Source organism: Electrona antarctica, assembly GCF_951216825.1.
Source record: "Electrona antarctica genome assembly, chromosome: 20".
Taxonomy (NCBI): domain Eukaryota; kingdom Metazoa; phylum Chordata; class Actinopteri; order Myctophiformes; family Myctophidae; genus Electrona; species Electrona antarctica.
The window spans coordinates 6,921,647-6,948,949 of record NC_136801.1 but is presented as its reverse complement, the minus strand read 5'-3'; the positions used below and the strand labels follow the sequence as shown (position 1 = coordinate 6,948,949).

The window sequence follows — 27,303 nt, the reverse complement described above, 5'->3', positions numbered from 1 at the left end:
TATTTACAGTAGGCTTAAGCTATATATTAAACAAACTTCTCCAAACCTCCCCTACTTTCAGTGACTGCAGAAATCACAGTTTTAGTAATACATCACACTGATTGACAGCGATGTATAACCCCATACAACTAGCCATGCTCGGAATGTCACCAACTTAAACAGAAGGAGGGAAGCATAGCCAAAGGCAGCCAATCAAAGAAACGCATTACCTATCTTTTACCAGCACAGCAAGCCAAGAAATATACATCAAGGTCACACCACAACCTTCAACGAATGCCTCTGGTCAGTGGATGTAGACATTGTCATGAGTTACACAGGTGCTCCATGTCATAAGAGTAACAGTGACAAGCGGCATACAGTGTGTGTGTGTGTGTGTGTGTGTGTGTGTGTGTGTGTGTGTGTGTGTGTGTGTGTGTGCGCACGCGTGCGCGTGTGTGTTTACCGTAAACAAGTAGAGAGAAAAGAACAAGCGAGAGAGGTGAGAACCAAAAGGTGGCTTTGGGGCCCCCTGGAGCAATGACCTGGAGGTCTGCCAACTGCTCACATTCCTCCCCCTCTGTTGGGACTCAGAGCGCCAGGGTGGCAGAGAGCAGCCATGCACAGGCAAGACTGGCATCAGGCAGACAACAACACAACACGTACTGCTGGGAGGCATGTGGGAGAGGACCAGGCCTACGATAATAAGCAGGTGAGTAAGAGAGAAAGTGAGAGAGGTGGAGAGAGAGGGGCACGCAAGGGACATGGGAGAGACGGAGAGACAAAGAGACTGAGTGCAAGAGAGAGATACAGAAAACTCCAGACTGAAAAGCAGAAACACACACCAAACACAGGAGTTCAACCCTCCTCTCCCCCCTCCCTCCCTACCTCTCTCTCTCTCTCTCTCTCTCTCTCTCGTGTTAATTTGCCTCCTCCTGTGTGTGATCGGCCAAAGGGAGGGACTCAGTGGGGAACAGAAAGACACAGAGAGAGAGAGAGAGAGAGAGAGACAGAAGTCTCTACTGAGACGCCACAAACATGGGCGCCTGATCAGAGCCGGAATGTAGCATTGAAGGGTTTTCTGTTGAAGGGCACACTGCTCCGTAAAACGTAGCAAGAGAAAGAGAGAGAGACGGGGGAGAGAGAGAGAGAGAGAGAGAGAGAGAGAGAGAGACAGAGGGGTTGTATGAGGCCGGGTTCAGAGGAATTCCAGGTCACAAGGGCTCCTGTGGCGGCGGGACCTTATTCTAGACTATAGGCTGGACTGGACTGGTATTCCACCCTGTCCATCTCACGGTCATGATGTGCATGGAAGAGGCAGCCTAGGACCTGCGAAGGGGGACAAACAAATACACTGGACAGAGGACCAAGCCAAATCACAGCGAGGGGACCCTGGGTCACGTCACACATCAGGCTCGTTAAGAGACACTTGGTCGGTGCATCTCCAGGGGTTGAGCCCCCCCCTACCCTTTGTTTCAGTCTGATAATGGGGTCTGTTGTGGAGTTCATCTGTTCCCTGTTGGTGCTGATTTCTTCCTTGGAAGTGAACCACTTGGCAGCTGGCGGGTGTTCGAGAAAATGTTGCCACGGGAGAGACCTGAGCTGCATCACCACAGACTGGAGGATGGATCGTGTGTGGGGGACGTGTTACTGTGACGATGGTTGTGCCAAGACTAAGGACTGCTGCTTTGATTATTTCACAGAGTGCCCAGGTAAGAGCAGAGAGACTGCAGTGGCTTTCAATGCTCTCCAGGGCACGTGGCTGCCTGACATTACGTGATAACCTTTAGTATGGTGATGAACTTGATACGTGATATATCATCTTCCGCAACCCAACCAGCAGACTAAATGTTAGCATCATTCACCACCACCACATTATCTCTAGCAAGGCCGATTTGGGGGCAGGAGAGCATTGGACAGTCTGTGTTCCAGCTCATCCACTACACATGTAGGCATGTTTATCTGCACTTAGGCAGGGTCTGGGAAAGGTCTTGCCATAGACCAGGGGTGCCCATACTTTTTAGACTTGAGACCTACTTTTAAAATTACCAGCTCAACCAGATCTACCCACCAAAAATATATATAACCCATTGCTGAAAGTAGTTACGTATTAGACAAATGCACTTTCTTTTTCTTTTTTGTACTACTGATGTTTGTGCAAAACGCTTTTGACAACTATTGCATTGTGGGTTTGAGCTGTCATTTTTTATGTCAATCCAATGAAGTCACCTTAATTCAAGTGGCAGATGCCAAAAATCGTTTTTTATTTATTTAAATTGTATATTTTAGGGGCATGTCATGTGGTCTACCTGCACAGCCTGTGTGATCTACTGGTAGATCACAATCTACCTTTTGGGCACCCCTGCCATAGACACTTAAAACAGTGGGCTGCCCTATATATATTCCCGACCCTCTCTTGTGCACCGCACTGAATACTAAAGTAGTCAGCAAATAGTGTTTCCTATGGTGCACCCAGGACTACTGCATCCCAAGAAGGTAATAAGAATGATCAAAGTGCCTAATACCCGAAGCCAGGCAGGCTGTGTCTAACTCAGTTCAGTGGACTGGCACTCGTAATGGAATTAGTTCAGATATTTGAAGAATGAGATTCCATCAATCAGTTGGAGCAATTACAGTACAAGTCAAACAAACGGAGCATGCCTAATACGTGTTATAGGACAGGTCAATAGTAACTAATTCTATATGATTGATACATCAAAGTGAATCACACTGTAAGGAAAATCAAAGGATTCGATGACAGACAAATTGGCCTGCTTTCAAAACACTAGCTGAACAGAAAACTACTTCTACAAGTCAAAATTAGTTTTTAATTGACTGACAGTGAGATACAGAAGCTATTGCACAATGCACATCAGCTGTTTTTTATTTTTGAGTGGTGTAAACCACTCCTACAACTGGCTTTTTTGTGCAGAAAAAATGAGCATGGTTGCTATGTTCACCCTGTTGTAATGACGTAATGAAATCACACCCGGGTGAACAGGGTGAACATATTTTGTATTTTTGTATTTAGGGATTGTGCTTTTGCTGATGCAGAATTGTCACTTTTGCAAGCACTTCCCTCTGAACCAGGGTTAAATTTATATAGCACATTTATCCAAAGTGCACTTGGGACCTTCTGATTCCCCTACGGCACTGCCACTGTTCTTCTCAGAAGAACATTGAGTTGGGTCAATGATTCTTGGATTTCTCCTTTTAAGATATTCCAATAGTTGATACATTGACTTTCGTTCAGTGCTAGTTTATCAGTTGTACATGATGTGTTGATAAAGGTGTACCAAGTCAATCTAATCCAAGTCAAGTCTGCTTTACAAAAACACCCAGACACCCAGACAAAAACAAAAAAAGAACCCAAGGCACACCTTCTTGAGGTTAAGAATGCTTTAATGTCAGGCTTAGTCTGATTAGGCATAATTGAACAAGTGAAAACATTGCCAGGCATTTTCTTTTTATGTGTTCAATTATGGACTAAGCCTGACATTAAAGCTCCTTCATAAAGAGTGCCTTGGATTAATTTTTGCAAGGATGTTTTTCCCCTATTAACCCAAAGAGTCTCTTAATAATTTTTCACAAGTCTTGAATGCTGTAGCCTGTAGACCTCCTTTTCTCAATTTTGTTTACCACAGACAGAGGCAACGTTATAACGTTTCCCCCCCTGATGTGTCTGTCATCCTCCAGCCCAGGACTGTGCAGTGAGTGAGTGGACCTACTGGAGCGGCTGTGCCAAGCCCTGCGAGCCGTCGGTGCGAGTCCGCGTTCGTCACATAGAGCAGCAGCCCAAGAACGGGGCCAAGCCCTGCCCCAGTCTGATTCAACAGGCAGGATGCAGGGAGTACAGAGACCACCAGGGGGTGCAGTGTGGACTGAACACTGGTACACGCTCACACGCCATAGGGATATCCCTTCGGTCTAGTGGTTAAAATGTTGAACTTTCACGTGGGGGACCGAGTCCGAATCCCGGGTGTTACAATTAATGGACTTTAATTTAAGTTTTTTTCTCTTTACAACAACTTTCTTCGCCAAAAATAGCCGATCTACAAGCTCACAATGAGTTAACACACATGTTACTAACGTTTTTAGGACGGTGAGTTTATGAATGCCCTGAACGTAAAGAGAACGCGGTGTGAGCTTGTATAACGGCAATTTTCAATAGCCAACACCAATCTTTCGTCTGAATTGTATTTATTTCGTTTCTTTCTTTTTTTGTGTGTCATGAACAACTATTTTCCTTGTGAGTACCAGGAAAATGGTTCTCACGACCTATTTCTCAAATTCTATTTCTGTGGCGGTCACCAATGTACACACACAGGCGCACGCACGCACGCACGCGCACACACGCACGCACACAGATCTTTATGAAAAACAAGATTTCACTTACTGCTGTGTAGTTGAAGATGCTGTGTTTTTGTGTCGTCAGGTCCAGCTTTCATCACCAGCATGGAGTTTGGGAAGGGAAGGCCAATACATGACAGCTATGGAACCCCTCTGGACACAGGGTCAGTTTACTTTAATACAGCTATGGAACCCCTCTGGACACAGGGTCAGTTTACTTTAATACAGCTATGGAACCCCTCTGGACACAGGGTCAGTTTACTTTAATACAGCTATGGAACCCCTCTGGACACAGGGTCAGTTTACTTTAATACAGCTATGGAACCCCTCTGGACACAGGGTCAGTTTACTTTAATACAGCTATGGAACCCCTCTGGACACAGGGTCAGTTTACTTTAATACTATGGAACCCCTCTGGACACAGGGTCAGTTTACTTTAATACAGCTATGGAACCCCTCTGGACACAGGGTCAGTTTACTTTAATACTATGGAACCCCTCTGGACACAGGGTCAGTTTACTTTAATACTATGGAACCCCTCTGGACACAGGGTCAGTTTACTTTAATACAGCTATGGAACCCCTCTGGACACAGGGTCAGTTTACTTTAACAGCTATGGAACCCCTCTGGACACAGGGTCAGTTTACTTTAACAGCTATGGAACCCCTCTGGACACAGGGTCAGTTTACTTTAACAGCTATGGAACCCCTCTGGACACAGGGTCAGTTTACTTTAACAGCTATGGAACCCCTCTGGACACAGGGTCAGTTTACTTTAACAGCTATGGAACCCCTCTGGACACAGGGTCAGTTTACTTTAACAGCTATGGAACCCCTCTGGACACAGGGTCAGTTTACTTTAACAGCTATGGAACCCCTCTGGACACAGGGTCAGTTTACTTTAATGACAGCTATGGAACCCCTCTGGACACAGGGTCAGTTTACTTTAATAAGGAACCCCTCTGGACACAGGGTCAGTTTACTTTAATAAGGAACCCCTCTGGACACAGGGTCAGTTTACTTTAATAAGGAACCCCTCTGGACACAGGGTCAGTTTACTTTAATGACAGCTATGGAACCCCTCTGGACACAGGGTCAGTTTCATTTAATGACATGACAGCTATGGAACCCCTCTGGACACAGGGTCAGTTTCATTTAATAACATGACAGCTATGGAACCCCTCTGGACACAGGGTCAGTTTACTTTAATAAGACATGACAGCTATGGAACCCCTCTGGACACAGGGTCAGTTTCATTTAATAACATGACAGCTATGGAACCCCTCTGGACACAGGGTCAGTTTCATTTAATAACATGACAGCTATGGAACCCCTCTGGACACAGGGTCAGTTTCATTTAATAACATGACAGCTATGGAACCCCTCTGGACACAGGGTCAGTTTACTTTAACAGCTATGGAACCCCTCTGGACACAGGGTCAGTTTACTTTAACAGCTATGGAACCCCTCTGGACACAGGGTCAGTTTACTTTAACAGCTATGGAACCCCTCTGGACACAGGGTCAGTTTACTTTAACAGCTATGGAACCCCTCTGGACACAGGGTCAGTTTCATTTAATAACATGACAGCTATGGAACCCCTCTGGACACAGGGTCAGTTTCATTTAATAACATGACAGCTATGGAACCCCTCTGGACACAGGGTCAGTTTCATTTAATAACATGACAGCTATGGAACCCCTCTGGACACAGGGTCAGTTTACTTTAACAGCTATGGAACCCCTCTGGACACAGGGTCAGTTTCATTTAATAACATGACAGCTATGGAACCCCTCTGGACACAGGGTCAGTTTCATTTAACAGCTATGGAACCCCTCTGGACACAGGGTCAGTTTACTTTAACAGCTATGGAACCCCTCTGGACACAGGGTCAGTTTCATTTAATGACAGCTATGGAACCCCTCTGGACACAGGGTCAGTTTCATTTAATGACAGCTATGGAACCCCTCTGGACACAGGGTCAGTTTCATTTAATAACATGACAGCTATGGAACCCCTCTGGACACAGGGTCAGTTTCATTTAACAGCTATGGAACCCCTCTGGACACAGGGTCAGTTTCATTTAATGACAGCTATGGAACCCCTCTGGACACAGGGTCAGTTTCATTTAATGACAGCTATGGAACCCCTCTGGACACAGGGTCAGTTTCATTTCATAACATGACAGCTATGGAACCCCTCTGGACACAGGGTCAGTTTCATTTAACAGCTATGGAACCCCTCTGGACACAGGGTCAGTTTCATTTAATAACATGACAGCTATGGAACCCCTCTGGACACAGGGTCAGTTTCATTTAAAAAGTTGTCGCTGTCAGGTGTAAATCTTGTACAATTTACAATTTAGGCATTTAGCAGACGCTCTTAATCCAGAGCGACTTACATTAAGCAATACAAAAGCATGGCATACATCACATATATAAAAAGTAGTTATCATGAATCATGCGTAAACTAAGAACGTAACAGTGGAGTATCTATGTAAACTATACATACTATACTATATTATATATTATACATGTGTACTATAAAGTGCTATGACTACATAAAAAACAATTCTAGTGCTGTCTACGTAACAAGCTATAAGTCTGTTTAAAATACTATCCAAGTCTACATAAAGTGCTATCTAAGGGGATAGGCTAGGGCAAGTGCTACGGGCCATGGTGGAGTCTGAAGAGGTGGGTTTTCAGACTACGGCGGAAGACTGGGAGTGAGGCTGCAGTTCTGACTGTGATGGGAAGTGCATTCCATAGTTTTGGAGCCAGAAAGGAGAAGAGTTTGTATGTGCAAAACCGTTACCTTTCAGGAAATTGAATTATTTATTTATTTAAATCACACCTGTGTGAAGTGAGGGGCACTAATGTATTAAAGTCTGACTGCATGTTGAGGCTATGAAGCCACTTGCCCCTTAGTAGTATCTGAAACAGTCCATGGTTGGACAATGTCCGTCATCTGTGATAACACCAGAGGGAGCTGCTCTGACCTCGTTCCCCCTAAATTCAACACAAACATAGGGGGGAAATGTCTTCTTTACTGGCACCAAAATATGGAATTGGTGGTCCACAACAGCCACAAACTAATTTTAATCTGACCTAAAAATGGCAGTGGGCATTTGTGAGTCCCAAAATCGTGTCATTATTTTAAAGGAGTTTGCAAAAACTTCCACAAAGGTTCACACGAGTTGAAAATAATCAAATCAATTCCCTAAGTTAGAAAACACAAATGTTTAATACGTAGTGAAAATAGCAGAGCTTGTAGATCTGCTATTTTCACTCGTTTGGGTCCCAGGAAAACATCTCATTTCTCAATTGGGTCTTGAGCTAAAAGGTTTGGGAACCACTGTTCTTCTATCTAGATGCCCAAGGATTGCAATAGAGCACCAAAGTCCTGACGTCACTCGCTCATCCCCTGGTTCACGGAAGTAATTTCTCTATGGAGAATAACATGGGCTCATCTTAAAATCGTTTCATATATAAGCGTTGTGGTCCAAAAATAAACAAGCTGCCTCTGCCTTATTGTCAGGGAGGTGTCTCTGTATCGTTTGCGACAGTCAGGCACTCATATGATAGTCTGTTTCTAGCGAAAATGTAACAAATTCAGTAACACTAACAATAGCGTTTTCTCTCAGTCAGTTGATTCTTCATATCCATATGAGTGAAGCGGCCTGGATATGTTTATTTTTCAAACACAGTTATTATATGAGGTGATCCTAACCAATGACTGGTCTAAACCAAGTAGCCTACTGTCTAAACTAAGGACTGCACCCATGGGTTCATGACTTTTTATTTGCATTGTAATCCCCATAGGAGGATTTTAGATCGGGTGCAGTCCTTAGTTTAGACAGTACTTGGTTTAGACCAGTCATTGGTTAGACCAGTCATTAGTCCTACAACTACAACCTATCTCAAACCCTCACCCTAACCCTAACCTCCCACGGGGCAGCACACCTAAACCTAACCTTAACCCATGTCTAACCAATGACTAGTCTAAACTAAGTATGCACCCCGAACCGGTGGATTTGCGCCCTCTACCGATATTGTCGTCAGACTTCGGTGCTCTAATGTGACCTGCCACTCCTGTCCCGTCTCTCTCAGGTTCTGCATGGAGTTCACACTGGAGTCCCGGACAGCCCACTGTACAGTGGAGAGTCGCCCCCACACACACTGGATGCGTTACATAACAGAGGGCTTCAAAGTGTGTGTAGCATGCCAGCCGCCTGCCATGAGGAACAATAGTGGCAGCTGCCAAGGAGATGGTCAAGAATCACACAAGTATGAAGTTACAAAACATGTTGAAAATTTGAATGTTATCTACATGGTACAGTGTGAACATTGCTAGTATCAGTTCAGGATATGGGGATTTCTTCGTTAGTCGTTAGAACACAGAGAAATTCTTGCTATAAACTCGTATGTTCATATGCAATCTATAAATGTTTTTGAAAAGTAAGACTTAAAGTTATACATACAATGTGTCTATCCAACTTGTAAAAATCACGTTAATTAAATCTCTGGAGCGTTAACCCATTTAGGCCTGACCTCGAAATTTAAAAGAAATCTTCTAAATCCTCCAGTTTTCTGAAATAAATATTTTCACGATTTTTCAAAAATAGCAGATCTACAAGCTCATAGCGCGCCACTCGGTGGCACACTATGAGCTTGTAGATCTGCTATTTTTCAATAGCTAAATTATAACAATGTTTAAAACAAAATGGGTTAAAATATATACAGTAAGACCATTACACGACCACTCTGGGTTGTATGTGTACTGGCCAGTTTGCAGGAACATTGTATTTTATTTATAAAACAAGGTGAAATTCTTGATTTATATGCCTTTCACACATATAGTATATAGACACACAGCAGGAGTGGTCCCTACAGACCAGCCTTTGTCCTGCGGTACCATGTGGCCCCCATCACTTTCCTGTTACAATGACCCTTGGCCGTTTGTAGCAGATTTCCTTAAACATACGGTGGGCAACATGCCAAACCTTCCTCCCCTCTTGGTAGTTGGTTGTGCAGTACAGGGAGTTGGCTCCAATTCCTCTCACACAGCAATTGTCATTGAGGTACCCTTAAGCAAGGTAATTCATCCATAATTGCTTGAATGAATTGACTCAGTGGCAAACAGCAGAGGGCTGCGGCTGTGCTGGTCAGCAGCCAGGTGTGAATGTAGGCAACCATATAAGTTAAGTTGCTGCGAGAGTGAGGTCTAGCAAACACCAACTCTGGATTCCTGGATCGCTGCCCTCCACAAATTCCTATCCAACATCAGGTTCTTGAGCTCTGCAGTGTTGTCAGCCAAGCTGTCGCGCCGCAGCACGTCTACATAGGAGGTACGCTTCTTTCCCCTCCTGGCTTTGCCCTGGGTTGGCTCCCATAGGGTCAATTTACTTGCAACCATATAAAGAATGTGAAACAGGGTAATGCCAATAAAGAGAGAATGCATGCTAAGCAAATTACTTTCCTACATTCAGATACTGTAAAACAAAATCCCAAAGTACTAACTTGAGTGGGAGAACACAGCATTATTTTTTTTCCTGTGCTTAACTCCGGCACGCAACAAAATAGAAATCGCCCCTAACCTCGACTGTTTGAATTTGGTCTGTTTCAGCGAAGCCGTGCTCCACTGGCAGGCTGTGGGGAATCCCCGATGCACTGGAACATGGAAGAAAGTCCAGAGGACCCAGCTGTGTGACTGTCCACCACAACACAGTTTCATCTTCATCTGAACCACAGAGAGAACAGGGTGAAACAGTTCTTTGCACAAAAGGTTTCCACAAGAATGACCTTGACACCATTACGCATGTTGAGGTCAATGGAACTGAGGATAAAGATGATTGGGGACTCTACTGTCAATGCTAAGACTCTTACAACTACTGTACTGACACAAAGGAAAAGAATATATCCTTCTTTGCACAGCTACTGTACAACAAAACTAATGTTCAAGCAGGGGAAATCACTCATAGCATTCACTCACAAGTGTACTTTTCCCCTTTATTCAACTGAATCCGATTGCATTTTGTACATAACTATAATGCGTGGTACATACATGAGCATTAAGCACATATCACACCAAGGTTATCAAAACGTTTTCTTTTAACACACATTGTTTGTACAATTATGTTATTCTTACAAATTAAAGTATTACAATTGTATTAAATTAATACATTAAACATTCTCTATGTCGTTAATGTGGAGGTATGGCAAATAAATAAACAATACAAGCCCTTTGCTTTCTTAGAATACATGTGGCCATAAGCTCATAAATATTTGTTGCTGGAGCCCTCTAGTGGACATTTGTTTCTTGGTTTGATCAATGCAGAAGCACTAGCAAGATATTGAAGTACAAACATACAGTATAGCAGTTTTTCCAAAGCACTGGGTTGTGACCCATTTTTATGGGTCACAACTAAGTAAACACATTTATTTAAAAAAAAATAATGATTTAAAAAAATTTAACACATCAATCAACTATTACAGAAATTAAAAATAAATGTCAAACAAATATTTACTTAAAGGGATAGTTCAGATTTTTTTTTAACTTAAGCTGTATGAAATACTTGCCATTATTATAGTGGTTGCAACTGTATTAATTGATTGCCCGAGTCCCATGGTGGGAGTTCTACTCTGGTTTTGGTCAATATTAAGTAGTTCCGGTCATTTTGTGGGGGGCACTGGGGCCACGCAGTAAAAGTAAATGAATCCACAAAACTAACGTCATTTGTATTGTTGACCTATTTCTAAAATAGTAGTGCAACTTTCGTTCAACTTTGACCCCTCTATCACATGGAACTATTTTTTGGGCGTAGTGATATGCACACAAAAACATAGTTCTGTGTGATAGAGGGGTAAAAAATGAACGAAAGTTGCACTAATATACCATGTGTGAAAACCAGAGCAGAACTCCCACCATGGGACTCGGACAATCAATTAATACAGTTGCAACCACTATATTAATGGAAAGTATTTCATACAGCTTAAGTTAAAAAAATCTGAACTATCCCTTTCATTTAATAATTTAATTTAATAATACAAGGTCATACTAAATTCTTTTGTTTAAGCACTCTCCAGCGGTCTTTGAGCATGACGGACGTACGCCCACTAAAGTCATAATCTTGTAATATGAGCGCCCACTTCCCCGCGCCATGGCGCTCCACGCCCTTTTTGAGACGTGCATCCATGGAATGGGCCCATTTCTGAACAGAAGACAAAAACAGGTTTGTTCACACGTTAATTAGATTAGATTAGCATTCTAAAAACTGCACTAAATTGAGATTAATTTCTGTTCTGTGTAGCTCCAGTGCTCCACCTACCCCATGTTTTTTCCTTGGCTTTCTGGGTTCTGAATTACTCTTGCTACACGATTGTTCAGGAGACACTTCTTGACACGTAAGACGACTTGCAGCTGACAAAAAAAAAAAAAAGAGCTTAGGCTGTTATGAAGTCAGATAATGAATGAAGAACACACATCCAATGCCCAGAATTGGGCAGGTGCTGAGCAAAGTACAGAACTACACAGAAAACAAAATAACAAAACACAGCTGGGTTTCCATTTCAAACTAATTGTACTGCACCCACAAAGCGCCTAGTGAGGTTTCGAGCTTGTGCTCTTCATCAGACCAGTTCTGATGAAGAGCTTCATCAGACCAGTTTGATGAAGAGCTTCATCCAGACCAGTTCTGATGAAGATCTTCATCAGACCAGTTCTGATGAAGAGCTTCATCTTCAGACCAGTTCTGATGAAGAGCTTCATCAGACCAGTTCTGACGAAGAGCTTCATCAGACCAGTTCTGATGAAGAGCTTCATCAGACCAGTTCTGATGAAGAGTGCAAGCTCAAAACACCACTAGGACACAATGCAATATCGTTGCCGTCGGCGGGAACCTCCTTATTTTAACTTTGTGTTTTTAACAGTGGTGGAAAAAGTACAAACATATAAGTAAAAGTACAGTTATTCTACTTGAAAGTTACTTAAGTAAAAGTAAAAGTAACCAATTAGAAAATTACTTAAGTAAAAGTATAAAAGTAGCTCACATTAAATGTACTTAAGTATCAAAATTATTTGGTTATAAAATGTACTTAAGTATAAAAGTAAAAGTACAATTACAAGTAAAAAGTACAAAATGCTTTTCAAAATGCCTACAAAGAAATTAAGTCAAAAAAATGTCATCCTGTCAAAAATGGCTTGCCATTCATTATCAATGGCATTTAATGTTTGTGTGAGCTTGCACCCTCAGGGTGCAAGCTCACACAAAATATATTTCACAGTCAAATACAATTAATTTAGGGGTCCTTGAATGGAGAGAGCCATTGCAAAACAGACATCATATTAAGCCCTTCACTAAGCCCCACCCACTCCTCTGCGAGGGCATTGGGCAAGCTGTCCTGTCACCCATCACATAGATGCATGTTAAAGATGGAGTGCCGCGATTTTTTTCCACCCTAAAACATGATCATCAGGTCTTATTGTTATATAAGGAGGTATAATTTTTTCAAAAAAGTGTACAGTATTTGTTAAAATTTTGTTTTTATGTGGGCACGCCCACCAGTTCATTAAGTATGCCTGGTTTGCCTGGTGGGTGGTGATGGATGGTGATCCACCTGAACTTAAGCCGCACCCACAGCTGTAGTTGTATGATAAAAGGGGAGGGGTTAGGGGAGGGGCTGATAGTGTGATGTCACTATATTACTGTTACTGTCAAGGGTTCAGCGGAAAAAAACGACTCCAGGGTGTCTAATGAAGTACTGTCACCTCATAGACACATGAAAAACACTCCATCTTTAAATGATTTCTCCATATAAATAATGGATCAAGAGCCAGAGCTTGAAAATGTCTAATAAATCTAGTCAACACAGCCTGCAGTAGGCTATGCAATGTGGATGACATTATTTCAATAAAGTAGAAATACGAGGGAGAAAGTTGAAACAGCTATCAACTTTAACGATCGTCCCGTTCGACGAGTTGTACCGGTATGTGTTCACAACACGGGCGTGTGCGTGCACACACACAGTCACACACACAGTCACACAGTCACACACACACAGTCACACACACACAGTCACACACACAGACACACACACACACCAGAGAGAGAGAGAGACGGGTGCTTCTGTCCAGCTTTTCACCACACAACCATGCTTCTCTGTGTGAATGTGAACGAATGAGTGAGGGCGAGGCGATGACTTTATAAACGTTATGCTGAAAATGTGGGGATTGTGAAATGACTGAAATCAAGCGAGCCCCGCATATTTTGCATGTTGTGCGCGCACTGCACGGAAATATGCGATTAAGATTTTAATTTGTAACGAAAGGTGTCCAATTTTAATGTAGCAGATTAAAAGTACGATTTTTTCCTTGTAAATGTAACGAAGTAAAAGTACAGAAAAAGAAAAATACTCAATAAAAGTACAAATAGGCCTATCTCACAGCCCGCTTTCCACGCCCACTTCCGGTAAATAGTGGTGACTTTAACATGAGCATTTACACGTTTTTTTCTCTGGAGAATCTAAGTACATTTTCTAATGTAAAAATGTGACAGACCAATATTATTATGAAGCAAACAAGATGGTAAATCAGGTCGAACAGATAGAACAAACCTTACCTTGAGAAAACAAAAGTTGTAGACTTCTTAAATTACCTCGGTTAACATGTAGTGTCTATGGAGTGACGTCACGCTATCACCACTAACCCCGAAAGGGGGCGTATTTAGGGGGGCGGGGAAATTCTGTGAGATAGGCTTATTCTCAAAACTTGTACTTAAGTACAGTAACGAAGTAATTGTACTTTGTTACTTTACACCACTGGTTTTAATTACATTAATGCCCTACTTAATCATACTACAGTATCACATCACAGCAGAGCAGTGCTGCTGCAGCTAGGCTAGTTTGTGGATAAAATCTGGCATTATTATTATAATCTTTTAATTAATCTGTGTTCAGATTGGGAAAAGTTGTCTAGCGCACGGCCATCTCAATGGATCTGGAGGAGTGGCTGAGTAAACAGGGACTTGTCCTTCTCAGTCCCGTGAATTTTCAGGATATCAAATGTATTCACAATATGAATACATTTATTTTGACACGTTTCATTCTGATGGTGAACATAATCACAATATTACACTCAAGGGTGGCTTTACCATGATCATTGGCCACATCGCTGTAGTGCCAATAATGACATTAACTGATTACATGCCGCCATCTGGTGGCTAAACTCGGTGGTGGTGCCAGATTACAGCTCTAAACTACAAAGCTTGGACAGCTGTGAACTCTTTAGTTGAACCGGAAGTAGTTGTGTGATGAGTCACAGCTTCACTCTGTGACGTCTTCTATCGGTGTAAACAATTGTTTTCTACTGGCGAGGTCGGATTAAAGTATTATTAAGCTCTAAACATCAGCCATTAGCTCAGTCTGAGCCCTATAAATGCTTTAGATCGCGTGCGTGCGCGTGGAGATTTTGGATATTCGATGATGAAAAATACTATTAATTCTGGATTAAATCACATCAACTAAACCCGAGATTTCTCGTGCTGGAAATGGCGGTTGCGAGCACGAATCCCGATATTTCGCGTGTGTGGCAAATATTGTGTTAAAGCACAATTTCTCATGTAATATTGCTTAATTGCTTAATTGCTTAATTTTCAGCTGGAGTAAAACATAAGACATACTTGTAAACACTTAATAATGTACAGAACTTACTATTCTTTGGAACGCTGTTCAAACGGACGCTAGGAGTTTTGTGGGATTCAGGCTGGCACATCAACATCTCACCATCTTTTGGAACACTGTTCAAACGGACGCTAGGAGTTTTGTGGGATTCAGGCTGGCACATCAACATCTCACCATCTTTTGGTAGTAGCAGTTTCTTTTTCCGCCTGAAGACAAACACATCCTCATCACAATGTTTTGTGATTGAACAACATATGACAATGTTGTTCAACAGAACAGGACAACTTTAGTTATTTTCAACCAAGGTTCATGTTTTAGGTTGTTATTAGAGAAAGTAAAAGGTGACACATATTTTTCATTTGCTCCTTTTTTTTGTTTTAGGGATTTTAGCTGTTTTTGACAGGGGGCGGGGGCATTCGAACATGGGGCTAAATATGTATTTCTTTACAAATTTGTATAGCAATTTATTATTTTATTATTTACTATAGTCCTTCTAGAACCCCAGAAAATACATCTGGCCACAAAAGATCACGGGATCTACTGAATGTGTCAAACTGACATATTGAGCTTATGACACACAGTGTGGCTTCCCCCCAGTAGGCTACCTTCACATACAGTAGATCCTGTGATCCTTTGTTGCCAAATGTAATTTCTTGGGGTCTAGTAGGACTATAGTAAATAATAAATAAAGAAATCGCTATAAAATGTTGTAAAGAAATAAATATTTAGCCCCATGCTCGAATGCCCCCGCCCCCTGTCAAAAACAGCTAAAATCCCTAAAACAAAAGAAAGCAGCAAATGAAAAAATATTAACACTCATCTTTTACTTTCTCTAATAACAACCTAAAACATGAACCTTGGTTGTCCTTTAACAAAATAAGCTGTTCACTGAAAAAAAACAAATTAAAATTTGCTAAAATAAAATCTCAAGTCTCAAGTCTACTGACCTGAGAAAGGTAGTTTGGCCCTCATTCGTGCTGGGAGGAAAAATAATATAAATGATCTATCTTGCCTGTGACATAAGATGGAGCAGTCTATTATGGAGCGCTAACACCTTCGTTATCAAGCTAATTTCAGCATGTACGTATAAGTGACTGTAGTGCCAAAACTACATAGGATAATGCCACCTCAGCCCACCTGAGTGATATTAAACATGCATGCTGTGAAATGCAAACGCAAAGTTAAGCTAGCCCTGGGCTTTCTGTAGCCTAGTGCAGGGGTTCTCAACGTTTTTGGCTGGGGACCCCCGGAAATGCTTTGGCATGATGTGTCGCGACCCCTGCCCCTCCTCCCCTCCCCCAATACAAACTGACTGCAAAAATAACCTTAATATTAGAGAAAATATATCATAAATGAATACTGAAACCAGATATAATCATTAAGGAAAGTGTATGCATGTACTATGTAAACTCTTCATTTCCATTTTCCAGCCATTCAGTTGCAAAAAATAATAATAAATAAATAAAAACCCTAGGGGTCGCGACCCACGGGTTGAGAACCCCTGGCCTAGGCCTAGGGCAGGGGTTCTCAACGTTTTTTGGCTGGGGGCCCCCAGAAATGCGTCTCGTGACACCCACCCCGCCCCCCTCCCCACCCCATTACAAATTGGCCGCTACAATAACCTTTATAATAGAGAAAATACATCATATACTGAAACAAGATATAATCATTACGTTTATGCATGTGTACTATCCATTATGTTATGTGTACTATGTGTACAACCCCCCCCCCCCCCCCCCCACCCCTATATAAGCACCATTTCCTACCTTCCAAAGTCCTCCGTAGATCTTCTGGTGGATTCTTCCGACAGACTGGATTCATCTAATGCCATCGAGTCCTCCTTAACCACCTTCGACTGGATCATTCTGGTGGCTGCCTGGCAGACATGAAGGAACACAAGCTCATGCTTTATGTTTTACAACAAAAAAAACTACTCTGTCCTACTTTTTCCACATCTTCCTTTCAGCTTTAAAGGGCAGGTTTTGGTGGGATATTTGTATTAACACATTTTGTGCCCAAAACGTCTGTGGACGTCCTGGGTATTACCGCACGTGCATAGCCCAAGACGTCTGTGGACGTCTTTGAAAAAAAAAAATATATATATATATATATATATATATATATATATTTTTTTTTTTTTAAATCAGAAAAATCAAAACACTTTAAAAAAAAATTAACACGTGGTGCCAAAGTTTGTGTTTTCGCCATTGAGAATGCATTTGGCGTTTAAATTAAATAACTCAGAAACTATAAAACATTTCAAAGTAAAAAGTTCCAGCACGTGTCTCCACAGTCAGCTGAATTATAAAAAATGTGAATGGATTTTCTAGGTGAAAGTGATTTTGGGCAGTTTTGCGTGGGCTCTCAATGTGTTAAATACATAGACCCTCATTAGAGAGCTAATCTAAATTCAACCTTGGTAAATGGTTCCTTAACTTCCTTTGCAAATCATAGCTCAAACTTTCATGAATAATCAAGTTTCTGTGGGGCCCTTGGGAGAGTTCTGCTGAATGGTGCGGTTTGCCCTTCCAACTATTTTGACGACCAACTCTAAATTACCTTTGACTTCTATTGCCAGATCAGCATCTCGACGCAGCCAATACGCCAATATGCAAAGGTAAGCGGACGTGGCTACGGCTAACAATTAAAACCGTAGACCTATGCACCTATGCCTCTGGGGATTAAGACGTATTAAGCCAGACAACTTCCTTGCTAGTAGGAGCAAAGGAAATCATAGTGAGACATTTGTTCTCTTGTACTGAGCAAATCTAGCGGGCAGGCGTATTTGTCCATTTTATTATTGCTAATTTAAACAACAAAAGTAATAGTGTAGTCTAAGTTTGGATTGACTACAGAACCCGACTCCTTGCACCAATTAATATTTTCCAACACGTTACAGTAATATATTACATGCCGTCTCAGTGACACATATTCCTCTCAATACGATTTCTTGATTCAAACCATATTATCCCATCCAAGCATGTGAGTGAAGCGGGCAGATTTAGCATGGAGCGGGTTTTCAAAAATATTGGCATGTGAACATACAAACATGAGGGATATAAATGTTGTGCATCTCCAGAACAAACTTAAATTAAATTTCTGTCTCCTTGTATAGATGTCAGTCATTTCTTTGTATATTTAAATTATTTTTATCTGACTTATGCATCTTTTGTTTAGAAAGCCTAAAAGAAATGATTTTTTTAATTTATATGTTCCAGTGTTTACTGTTCCATGAGAAAATGTAATCATTCATCGCAATTATTTGTAAAATGTCATGAACGTGACAGCCCTAACCTTGAGCAGGAAGTCTGAGGGATTCCTCTCCATGTAGGCATCCAAGTACCCCTGGACCGTCTCCAGCAGGCGGTCGAAGCTGAAGTTCAGGAGGAATGGGTGGTAGATATCCGCCTTGCAACATACCACCGACACCTTGGCTGAAACGTTCTGTGAACAAAGTTGTTTCTCATTACCTAGTGTGCGCATGTCTCTCCTCATGCTGCATGAGTGGTGGTGCTTCTCTACTGAACTGAAGATGGACAGTAATTGGGATGTTTACCTGTGCAATGTCATGTCTCTCTGTGAGCCACTTAAGGACAGTGCGGGCCCGGGACGTTTGGCCTTTCTCCAAGCACACAGCCACGGCCTACATGAGGGGAGAACGTGTTAGACGTAGAATGCTGCACTCACAAAAGCTAAATCTTAGTACAAAATATCTATCTAAAATGCAGTGGCACGTTAAAGTGGATAGATGATACCTTGTGTTTACAAGAGGACAGTGTTTTTCAAAATTATTATTTTTATTTACAAGCACTGTTATGGCAAAATGTACAGTTGCAATTAAGACACTAATTAAGACACTATGTGCATCTGAACAATTTATAGATAGCTATATTTAAAATAACCACTTGAATCCTAGCGTCCCTATTCTGGTGCATCAAGAGATTTGATGCGAGCGAAATACTAGAGGAGATCTGATCCTGGTCAACTAAGGGTTTAATGGCCTCTGGACAGTGATATGCGTTTACCTGGACCAACAAGAGAGTGGCGATATTTTCAAACAAGCTGTCCTCTGTTACAGTCTTTCTTAGACTTTTCCATATATTAACGGCAGACATCAGAGGCAGCACGTCGTCGTCCTCCTCAAACTTGACATCTAGGAAAACGTTACACAGTAAAAAACATAACGTTATGTTTTGCACTTTACAATGTTGTCTGGTACAATAATCAACTCACGATGTTCTTCAAAATGTGTAATGCAACAGATCTGTACAGACTTTGCTTTGTGCCAAGTCTGCCAACTGCCATCAAATTGCACAATGCAAGAGAACTCCCTCACAGTCTCCCTGATACTTAATGCATGTGGTGTCGGCTTTGTTCATGCGTGATTCTGTCCATGTGTGTCTGATGTGTTTTTGTATTGTCTAGTGCAGCGGTGGGCAACTTTGACAATGGAGAGGGCCACTATATTTCAACACTCACTCCCTAGGGCCATATATTACGGTCGTCGCAAAAATAGCCGATCTACAAGATCAAAACGCGTCGCGCTGCGACGCGTTTTGAGCTTGTAGATCGGCTATTTTTGCTATTTTTTTAATCAGAATCCTGAAAATTAATATTTTTCATTTCAAATGCCTTTAATTATACTTGTGTTGAAGCATTGAGCTACTAATTTAGACTGAAGTAATTAAAGCGGGTCATGTTTGCATGTTGTGGAATTGTAATCAGCTGAAACCAATATTATATCAGAATTCTGACATTAACCTGAGGGCCGCATTAAGTGAAGGTGGGGGCCGCATGTGGCCCCCGGGCCGCCAGTTGCCCACCCCTGGTCTAGTGTATATTTGTTTCACCACATTATGCTGCTGCAACGCCTCAATTTCCCTTTGGGGATTCTATCTTATCTTATCTCATCTCATGGCAATGCTTTAGGTGGGTCACTTTTTGTTTTACTATTTATATTGATGTCAAGTAGTGTATTTTATATCATCCTGTCTGTATTGACCGGGGAAGAAATATTATTCCTTGTGGATAATGAACAACATCTAATCTAATGTAAAAAGCAATGAAAACACAAACTCTCTGCAATATCTGTTTCGGAGTGAAATATTGAGGCCAGTTGACTGCCCTTGGCAGCAGTATGACTTCTGTTATGAAGGGGTTTCCCCATTAACGTCACCTATCAAGGCAATCAATTGATGATTCATCTGACAGTGCTTTAGTTGTGGTGCTAACCATACCACTCACAATAACAGGAATATTGTACAAATGTCCTTGGTGTGTGGGTTTTCACTGGAAAAAAGGCTTTTAAAGCCAAGGTTTTATAGGAATGTTTTTTACTAGGGGTGGGCGGTTATGTGCATCTGTATTATCTATATTATAAGAGTGAGACAGGACATGTCGGAACTATAGAGGGTATGCGCATGCTTAAAGTGAATGGCACATCGAGTGGCAAAGCAACATGCAAAGTGAGTTTAACATTGTTTAATGTTGTTTAATGCAATCAGATATGACTTTTCTGTGTTGATGTATGGGCTGTCAAGGCCAGAAAGTAGTTTTTGCCACTCAGTAGGCGTTCCTGCATAACTTCCTGGTTTGATGATGATGTCACGCGCATACCCTCTATAGTAATAGCCAAGCTGATGCTTTGGCATCCTGGCAGCCTCAGCGTTTTTTGATCGCTGCCAATGGATCCATTTTAAAAGCATTAGAAGGCCAAATGTAGGCCAAGTCCATTTAATTCCAATGTTTCTGATGATGGACCACATCATAGCTCGACAGGAGCAGTGGTGTGGACAGTAACAAAGTACATTTACTTGAGTACTTTTTTTTTTTCTTTGCAAGGACATAGCTTTCACTCCACTACATTTCAAGTAGTAGACATATAGAGGGTATGCACGTGACATCATCATACCTGGAAGTTATGCGGGAACGCCCACTGAGTGGCAAAAAACTACTTTCTAGCCTTGACAGCCCATTCATCCAAACAGAAAAGTCCTGTCTGATTGGATTTCATTAAACAATGTTAAACTCACCAACATTGCAGCTGTACGAAAAGCTTGAATTATCCTCTTTCTATCTGCAAAGTTTTTGTTTCATAAAAATCCACCATAGAAACGTTATGAGCTACTTTCTGTCAAGAAATGCCCTGCATTTGATTATTTTTGTGTCAGAGTTTGGACGTGCTTGTTTTCAATAACACAACATTTTGCTGCCTCCTGCATTATGTGACATTTAGAAACAGGTGGTACGCAGGACGGTTGAGTGATTTCCAACGAGCGCTTCCAAACTCCTACACTCCAACACTGCTCAATGTTTTGCCACTCAGTCTAGATGAGGCGGGCGTGTCCTGATGAGAAAATCATGCATGTGCATACTCTCTATTGTACTTTTGAGTTCACTATGTTTCTAGGAAGGCACTCTTGGGACCCAAACTTGCAAAAAAAAACATCATGAATGAACTATTCAAATAGAACATGAGGAACATTGTGTCTATGGTTAATTAACCATAGACACAAACGAGACATTGCCAACTCAGAGACACAAATAAACGAATCAGCAATGAAACGTATTACGATCAATCAATCAACAACAACAAAAGATGTCTTCAGGGACACTTACTCAAATCTTTTCCATGCATGACCCGTGTCAAAAAAGCAACTATGTTCTTTTTCTGGGCCTGGTCAGCTCTGAGAGGAGAAGAGCCATTGACAATGATGGCTGAAAAGAGAAATATTGGAAAAGAATTTCAGAAAATACTCAAAATAGTCAAATCTACTTGTATTTATATCTATATCTTGTATTTTTTGTAAGCTACTTTTCTGATGTTGCGAACTGTAACACAGCTAAGTCTATTTAGACATTTCTTTATTCCCTTTTAACACAAATTACTTGTTTTGTTCCACTTTTGCTCTGGCAAATGATGTAAATGTATGCGTTCTCACACCAATAAAGCCCTTTTGATTTGACTGATTGAATTGAAAAATGGAGTGGAAACAGGTAGGTCACACAAAGAAAATGGAGACTTGGAGAGTCCCATAGATGGTTCCCAAAGAGGCAAAAATCCAATGAATTCTAGTACAGTCTGCCTGTGAAAGTTCTTGAGATGCGTTGCTGAGTAGACTGTAAGCAGGTTTACCAAGTCTGCTTATTTTTACCACGACTTTGGGCTTGTTTTTGTCCATAGTTGCGGGGAAAAAGTTGCGGGTTGCGTTTTTTTGGCCTTGTTTTAAAAATGGCGGTGGCTTGTTTAGGAAATCTAACAAGCCAACATTTATTTGATGTATATACTATAATTCCCCATAGGTTTGGGAGAGTGTGAATCACATTGAGTGACAGCATCGGTCTGGTGGCTCTACTTATTAAGCCCTGGCTCAAGCATGTGTGTGTGATAGCATAATAAATGGCCAAAACATAATTATAGACATACATAGTATTTATAATGATGATGATTAAGATTATAAGGTCATATTTGGGCTTATTTCTCTCACAAGACTTGGTTGTTTTGGCTTGTTTTTTGGAGGTGGGTTGGCTTATTTCTCTCACTGGAGTTGGCAACACTGTAAGATGTTTGTGTTTGCCTAAACAGTAGCTACTTTGAAGACACTGAAACTATTATTATTATTATATTATACAGTGTGGTGACTGTGGTATCTCTCCTCCAGGATACAGGAAGATTGGGAACCAAGCAAGGAATATTGGGCAGCTCTGCTCCCCCCCTCTTTTGATTGATTGAATACGTTATTAACAGTTTGCAGGGTAAAAGCACAGGAAAGTACAATTGACATTATTGTTCAATTGACAATATATACGGTCTGCTACGCAAAAGCTGCACATGGCTTGTTTTAATCGAAATTCATTCATTCTTCAGTGGATCAGGGCCACAAATAATATCCTCACCCTCCAGTGTGTTCAGAGATGCATTGAAGTCGTCCAGGTTTCTCTCCCTGAAGCATCGACACACACTTAAAAACATGAAGTCAAACATCCACCCGTTAGCGACCGCCGTTACACGCGACAAGCTGACTGTCTCATCTACAGTCAATGAAGCACTACTTGTTGTTAGTGACGAGGTTGTATCGTCTTCGTCCGAGGCAGCATCCATAGTTAAACTTATTTTGCTACTTAGAACTTAAACTTTAGATTGTAGCCGCCCGCCAGACCACAGAGAAGACGTCTCGAGCTCCAGAAGCCACCAACCAACAACAAACAAAGAAAGACAACGGCACTTCCGTGTGACGAAAAGTGTTGCCAGGTCTAGGAAAACAAGTACAAAAATAAGCCACACGAGCACTTCTGTTCAAATCTAACCTCGCCTCACCAGGCTTTCCACCACCTACTTCAGTTCAAATCTACTGTAACGTCCGCTATTTGAAACTAGAAGATCTACAAACGTGAGCTTGTAGATCTGCTATTTTCAACAAACGTGACATAAACAACGTTATAAACAACGTTATATTTGATAACATTTAACATATAACATTTTAACACAAATCTGTTATGGGGGGGTCCCTCGGCTGGCAGTGCACAAAATATTTTTCAGATGGGGGTCCGTGGACAAATACACAAATTATTTTGAGGGATCCTTGACATGAAAATGTTAAACTACAGAAACAACTTAACAAGCCCCAAAAACCGCAACCCGCAACTTACAATATTTACAACCAACGTTACAGAAAGTCGATAGCCCGAAGCAGACATGGCAACACTGGTATACGCTGTGACCCAGGATTCTGTATCTCACAGCGCCCTCGTGTGTTATGGAAGATAACCTCCTTTTTTGACGATGACATTGATGGTAGGCAGTGTTTTAAGCAGCAATTATTTGAGAAATTATTTCAGTTTACAGGCTTAAAGCCAACAATGCAATAATAGAATAAAGAAGGAAAAAAATCTAAATGCATCTACATTTAGCTGTGCCAGTGCCACACTCACACGTTTTACTGTCTTCTAAGTTCTGGCTGTATATTCAGGACACTTTCAATAAATATGTTGGAGCATTACCCATAATAAAGAAAGAACATTTTCTAATTCTAGGCTGATAATGCACCTCATTAGGGTACAATAGGTTAAACAACCATTCCGTGACCGTGGGTCCATAAATCATTCATTCACGCCCAGAGCTCTGCATATTTTTACAATGCAGTGTTGAAGAACATAGGCCTATTCATATTCATATTATTTTCTTTTTTCTTTTCTTTTTTACTGTAGGCCTACTTTACTCAAGTTATGGATAAGAGTCGACTTTCACTCTACATTTCAAAGACAAATATTGTACTTGTTGACTCCACTAGATTTCTAGGAAGGGAAAGGGTACTTTATGAATGAACCATGTAGGTAGCCCTTTTCAAATATAGTGAAAATAGCAGATCTACAAGCTCAAAATGCATCACATCCCGTTTTGAGCTTGTAGATTTGAATTTGATTTGAATGTTTTTATGTCTAAATTTCAAAACAGTAAAGCATTCATATTAAAAAATTGCACCTTGGAATACTTGAGTGATTTGACAAGATGATGCTATTGAATATAGCCTACTTATCTTTTTTTTAGGCAGACCTATAGTCATAGAGTTATAGGGTATACTCCAGTACTTTATAACACATTTGACAGAGCAACTTTATCTTCACTTAAATTAACATATCTTATGTGAGTATCAGCATGGTTTTCACTTAAATGAACATAGGCTATTATTGAGCATCAGTATGGTTTTATAAAACAAAATCACTGACCCTCTGTTATGACCTGGCTCTTAGGACAAAACAAAAAGGAGGAAGACACAGCTTTTAAAAGTGCACAAAGCAATATTTATTTACAATATAAACAATAACTTAATCACGTGGGGTGTGTTAATCATGCAGTGAAATCAGTAGTGTGGGTGAGACTGGTGAGTGGATGTGAGGTAAATGTAATGTGTTGAATGATGCAAACCAAAAGCTAAACTGAATCTAAAGTGTTGCTGCCATCAGGAAGAGAGATAAGCCAAATTCCAATACTGAAAATCTCGGCCACTCCCCGGACGGACGGTTAGCTCAACCGTCTGGGCACCTAGGCTGCTAAACCAGCCAGACGGCGTGCCGAGGGTTCGACTCCCGAGCCCGACGGCCTTTGCCGCGTGTCACTGCCCATCTCTCTCCCCCTTTCCTGTCTGCTTACTGTTCCCTATCAATAAGGGCATAAAAAGCCAAACAAATCTTAAAAAAATAACTCCAGCATGGTGGTGTTACAGTGAAATTGGTGACCAGCTGAAATATCTGACAATCGTTAAGACAATCACATAATGTCAGTGTCTGAATGTAAATCGTTGCAGTTTGTTTATTAGCAGAGTTCAACTAGCGGTATTCAGGCGGCATGCCACATTTAAATACTTCCATTTAAGTTGTGTGAAGTCCACAACTTACGCAAGATGGTCACATATGTCGGCAGGTCACCAATTTCACCGTTACACCGCCATGCTGGAGTCATCGAGTGTGAGTGAGCGAGAGGCTGAGATTTTTGGTATTGGAATTTGGCTAAATAATAATAATAATAATAATAATAGGGTGAGTGTGGCCAACACCCAGCCATGTATAGAGCACGCTGGGAGGCACAAGACTAGGCCTACATAACCAACCACAGGCCCTATAGTAGGCCAAATACAGGGGTTGTGACAGTGTGACACCCTCCCCTATACAAAGTGAGGACCCATAAGGGACCGAGACATTATTTATCCGCTAATAATTTAAATAATAAATATCATACTGTACTAATCATTTGGCATTGTGTTTACTAAAGAAAAGCTAGAAAATGTATATTTTTTGACAATAGTCTACCTACTACAAAAGTTTTTTAGTTGGCGGTTTTCTGATTCTTCACAGAACTGGACACATAAGCTAAGCTTGTGCAGCCTTTACCAATTTATATGCAAACAAATACAAATAAATACAAAATAGAGCAAAACTATGCTTTTTGATGTTTAACAGTGGCGGTGTTTGGCTGAGGGGAGAGGGGCAGTGGGGCACCCTCTTACAGTTAATTGAAAATATCCGGCCATCAAAATAATAAAGAATTTGAAACACTCCAATTATCTTTGCTGACGATACAAATTTGATTTGAATCTGCTGGCATAGCTATGACTATCTGAATGATTTATTGCAAATAAGTTATCATTAAATGTAAAACACTAAAAGTATTTCTATTGGTGGTATTAGTCAAGTCTCGTCCACAAATTTCTAAGTGCCAGTCTAATTCTAGTACATTAAAAAAAAATCTTGGAAAGTAGGAAAGTAGAACAACAGTTTCAAGATCATTTGGTATCATCAGAAGAATCAGGGGCTTGGTTTGACTCTTAACCTATTAGTTTAATTTATCCATATCTCATTTACGGCAATATTGTCTGGGCAAGTACTTATCCAACAAATTTACACAAAGTACTCATTTCCAACATAATTTCTCCGAATAAATGTGTAAGAACAGCTACCTCTTCTAATCCTTTGGCGCCATCTGCTCCTGTTTAGAAAACTAGATTTATTGTCTATAAACATTAAAACAGTCCAGTCTGTTTCAAATTATATTTATTTTTAGATGAGCTTGTAGTGTGTTGTATGCTTGTAGTTCACATTTCTCACCCTTTCCCTTTCTCACCTGCACTAATTTCTGTGACTTTTATTTTAAAATAAAAATAACTTACTTTGTCCTCCACTGTTTACAACTTAATGGCATCACACAGAGTATTATATATTTCTGGCTTTAGGAAAAGTTGCTCACATTCGCTAGGTGAACTATAAGAGCGTTGCTGTCAGGTGGAGACCTTCTATGTTCAAAACCGTTACTTTTCAGGATTCAAATAAACAACCTCATAACGTGTCGCTATTTATTCTTGAGCAAGGTAACAAAGATGATCAACGGGTATCAACTCTTTAAGATACGGAGGTAAGAGGTTTCTGCCCAACAGAAACGATAAGCAATAAATGAACTGCATCTTGGAGGGAACATTTTCTGTTGGTGATGAATTGCCAACTCTTACAGTTGGAGGCCATCGATATTGTCCTTTTCTTTTTGCTGAGGTTTGCGTGATCTGCGCAAAAGGACAGTTAACCCATTTTGGGCGGGAACCCCTTTTGGTGTTTTAAACATGTTATAATTTAGCTATTGAAAAATAGCAGATCTACAAGCTCATAGCGCGCCACCGAGTGGCGCGCTACGAGCTTGTAGGTCTGCTATTTTTGAAAAATCGTGAAAATATTTATTTCAGAAAACTGGAGGATTTAGAAGGATTTTTTTTTAATTTTGAGGTCAGGCCTAAATGGGTCAAATGATAAGGGACAAT

At 41.0% G+C, this 27,303-nt stretch overlaps 2 protein-coding genes across 3 annotated transcripts; one reads left to right on the top strand and one right to left on the bottom strand.

Annotated features, from left to right (window-relative positions):
* The first annotated feature begins 1,037 nt into the window (after positions 1-1,037).
* Positions 1,038-10,208, top strand: sbspon (somatomedin B and thrombospondin type 1 domain containing). The gene is made up of 5 exons (XM_079489012.1): positions 1,038-1,688; positions 3,673-3,867; positions 4,412-4,490; positions 8,435-8,611; positions 9,951-10,208. The coding sequence occupies exons 1-5, from the start codon at positions 1,463-1,465 to the stop codon at positions 10,066-10,068; spliced, it is 795 nt and encodes a 264-aa protein (XP_079345138.1). The 5' UTR covers positions 1,038-1,462; the 3' UTR covers positions 10,069-10,208.
* A 111-nt stretch (positions 10,209-10,319) lies between these two features.
* On the bottom strand, positions 10,320-23,263 carry terf1 (telomeric repeat binding factor (NIMA-interacting) 1). 2 transcript variants are annotated; one of them, XM_079489010.1, is made up of 10 exons: positions 22,898-23,263; positions 21,620-21,718; positions 19,027-19,154; positions 18,558-18,644; positions 18,296-18,445; positions 16,768-16,877; positions 15,949-15,978; positions 15,032-15,207; positions 11,653-11,744; positions 10,320-11,535 (listed from the first exon to the last, which is right to left on the bottom strand). In XM_079489010.1, the coding sequence occupies exons 1-10, from the start codon at positions 23,100-23,102 to the stop codon at positions 11,377-11,379; spliced, it is 1,236 nt and encodes a 411-aa protein (XP_079345136.1). In that variant the 5' UTR covers positions 23,103-23,263; the 3' UTR covers positions 10,320-11,376. The 2 variants fall into 2 exon arrangements, with proteins under 2 accessions (XP_079345136.1, XP_079345137.1); XM_079489011.1 differs by lacking the exon at positions 15,949-15,978 and having other exon boundaries at positions 22,898-23,261.
* Between the last annotated feature and the right edge of the window lie 4,040 nt (positions 23,264-27,303).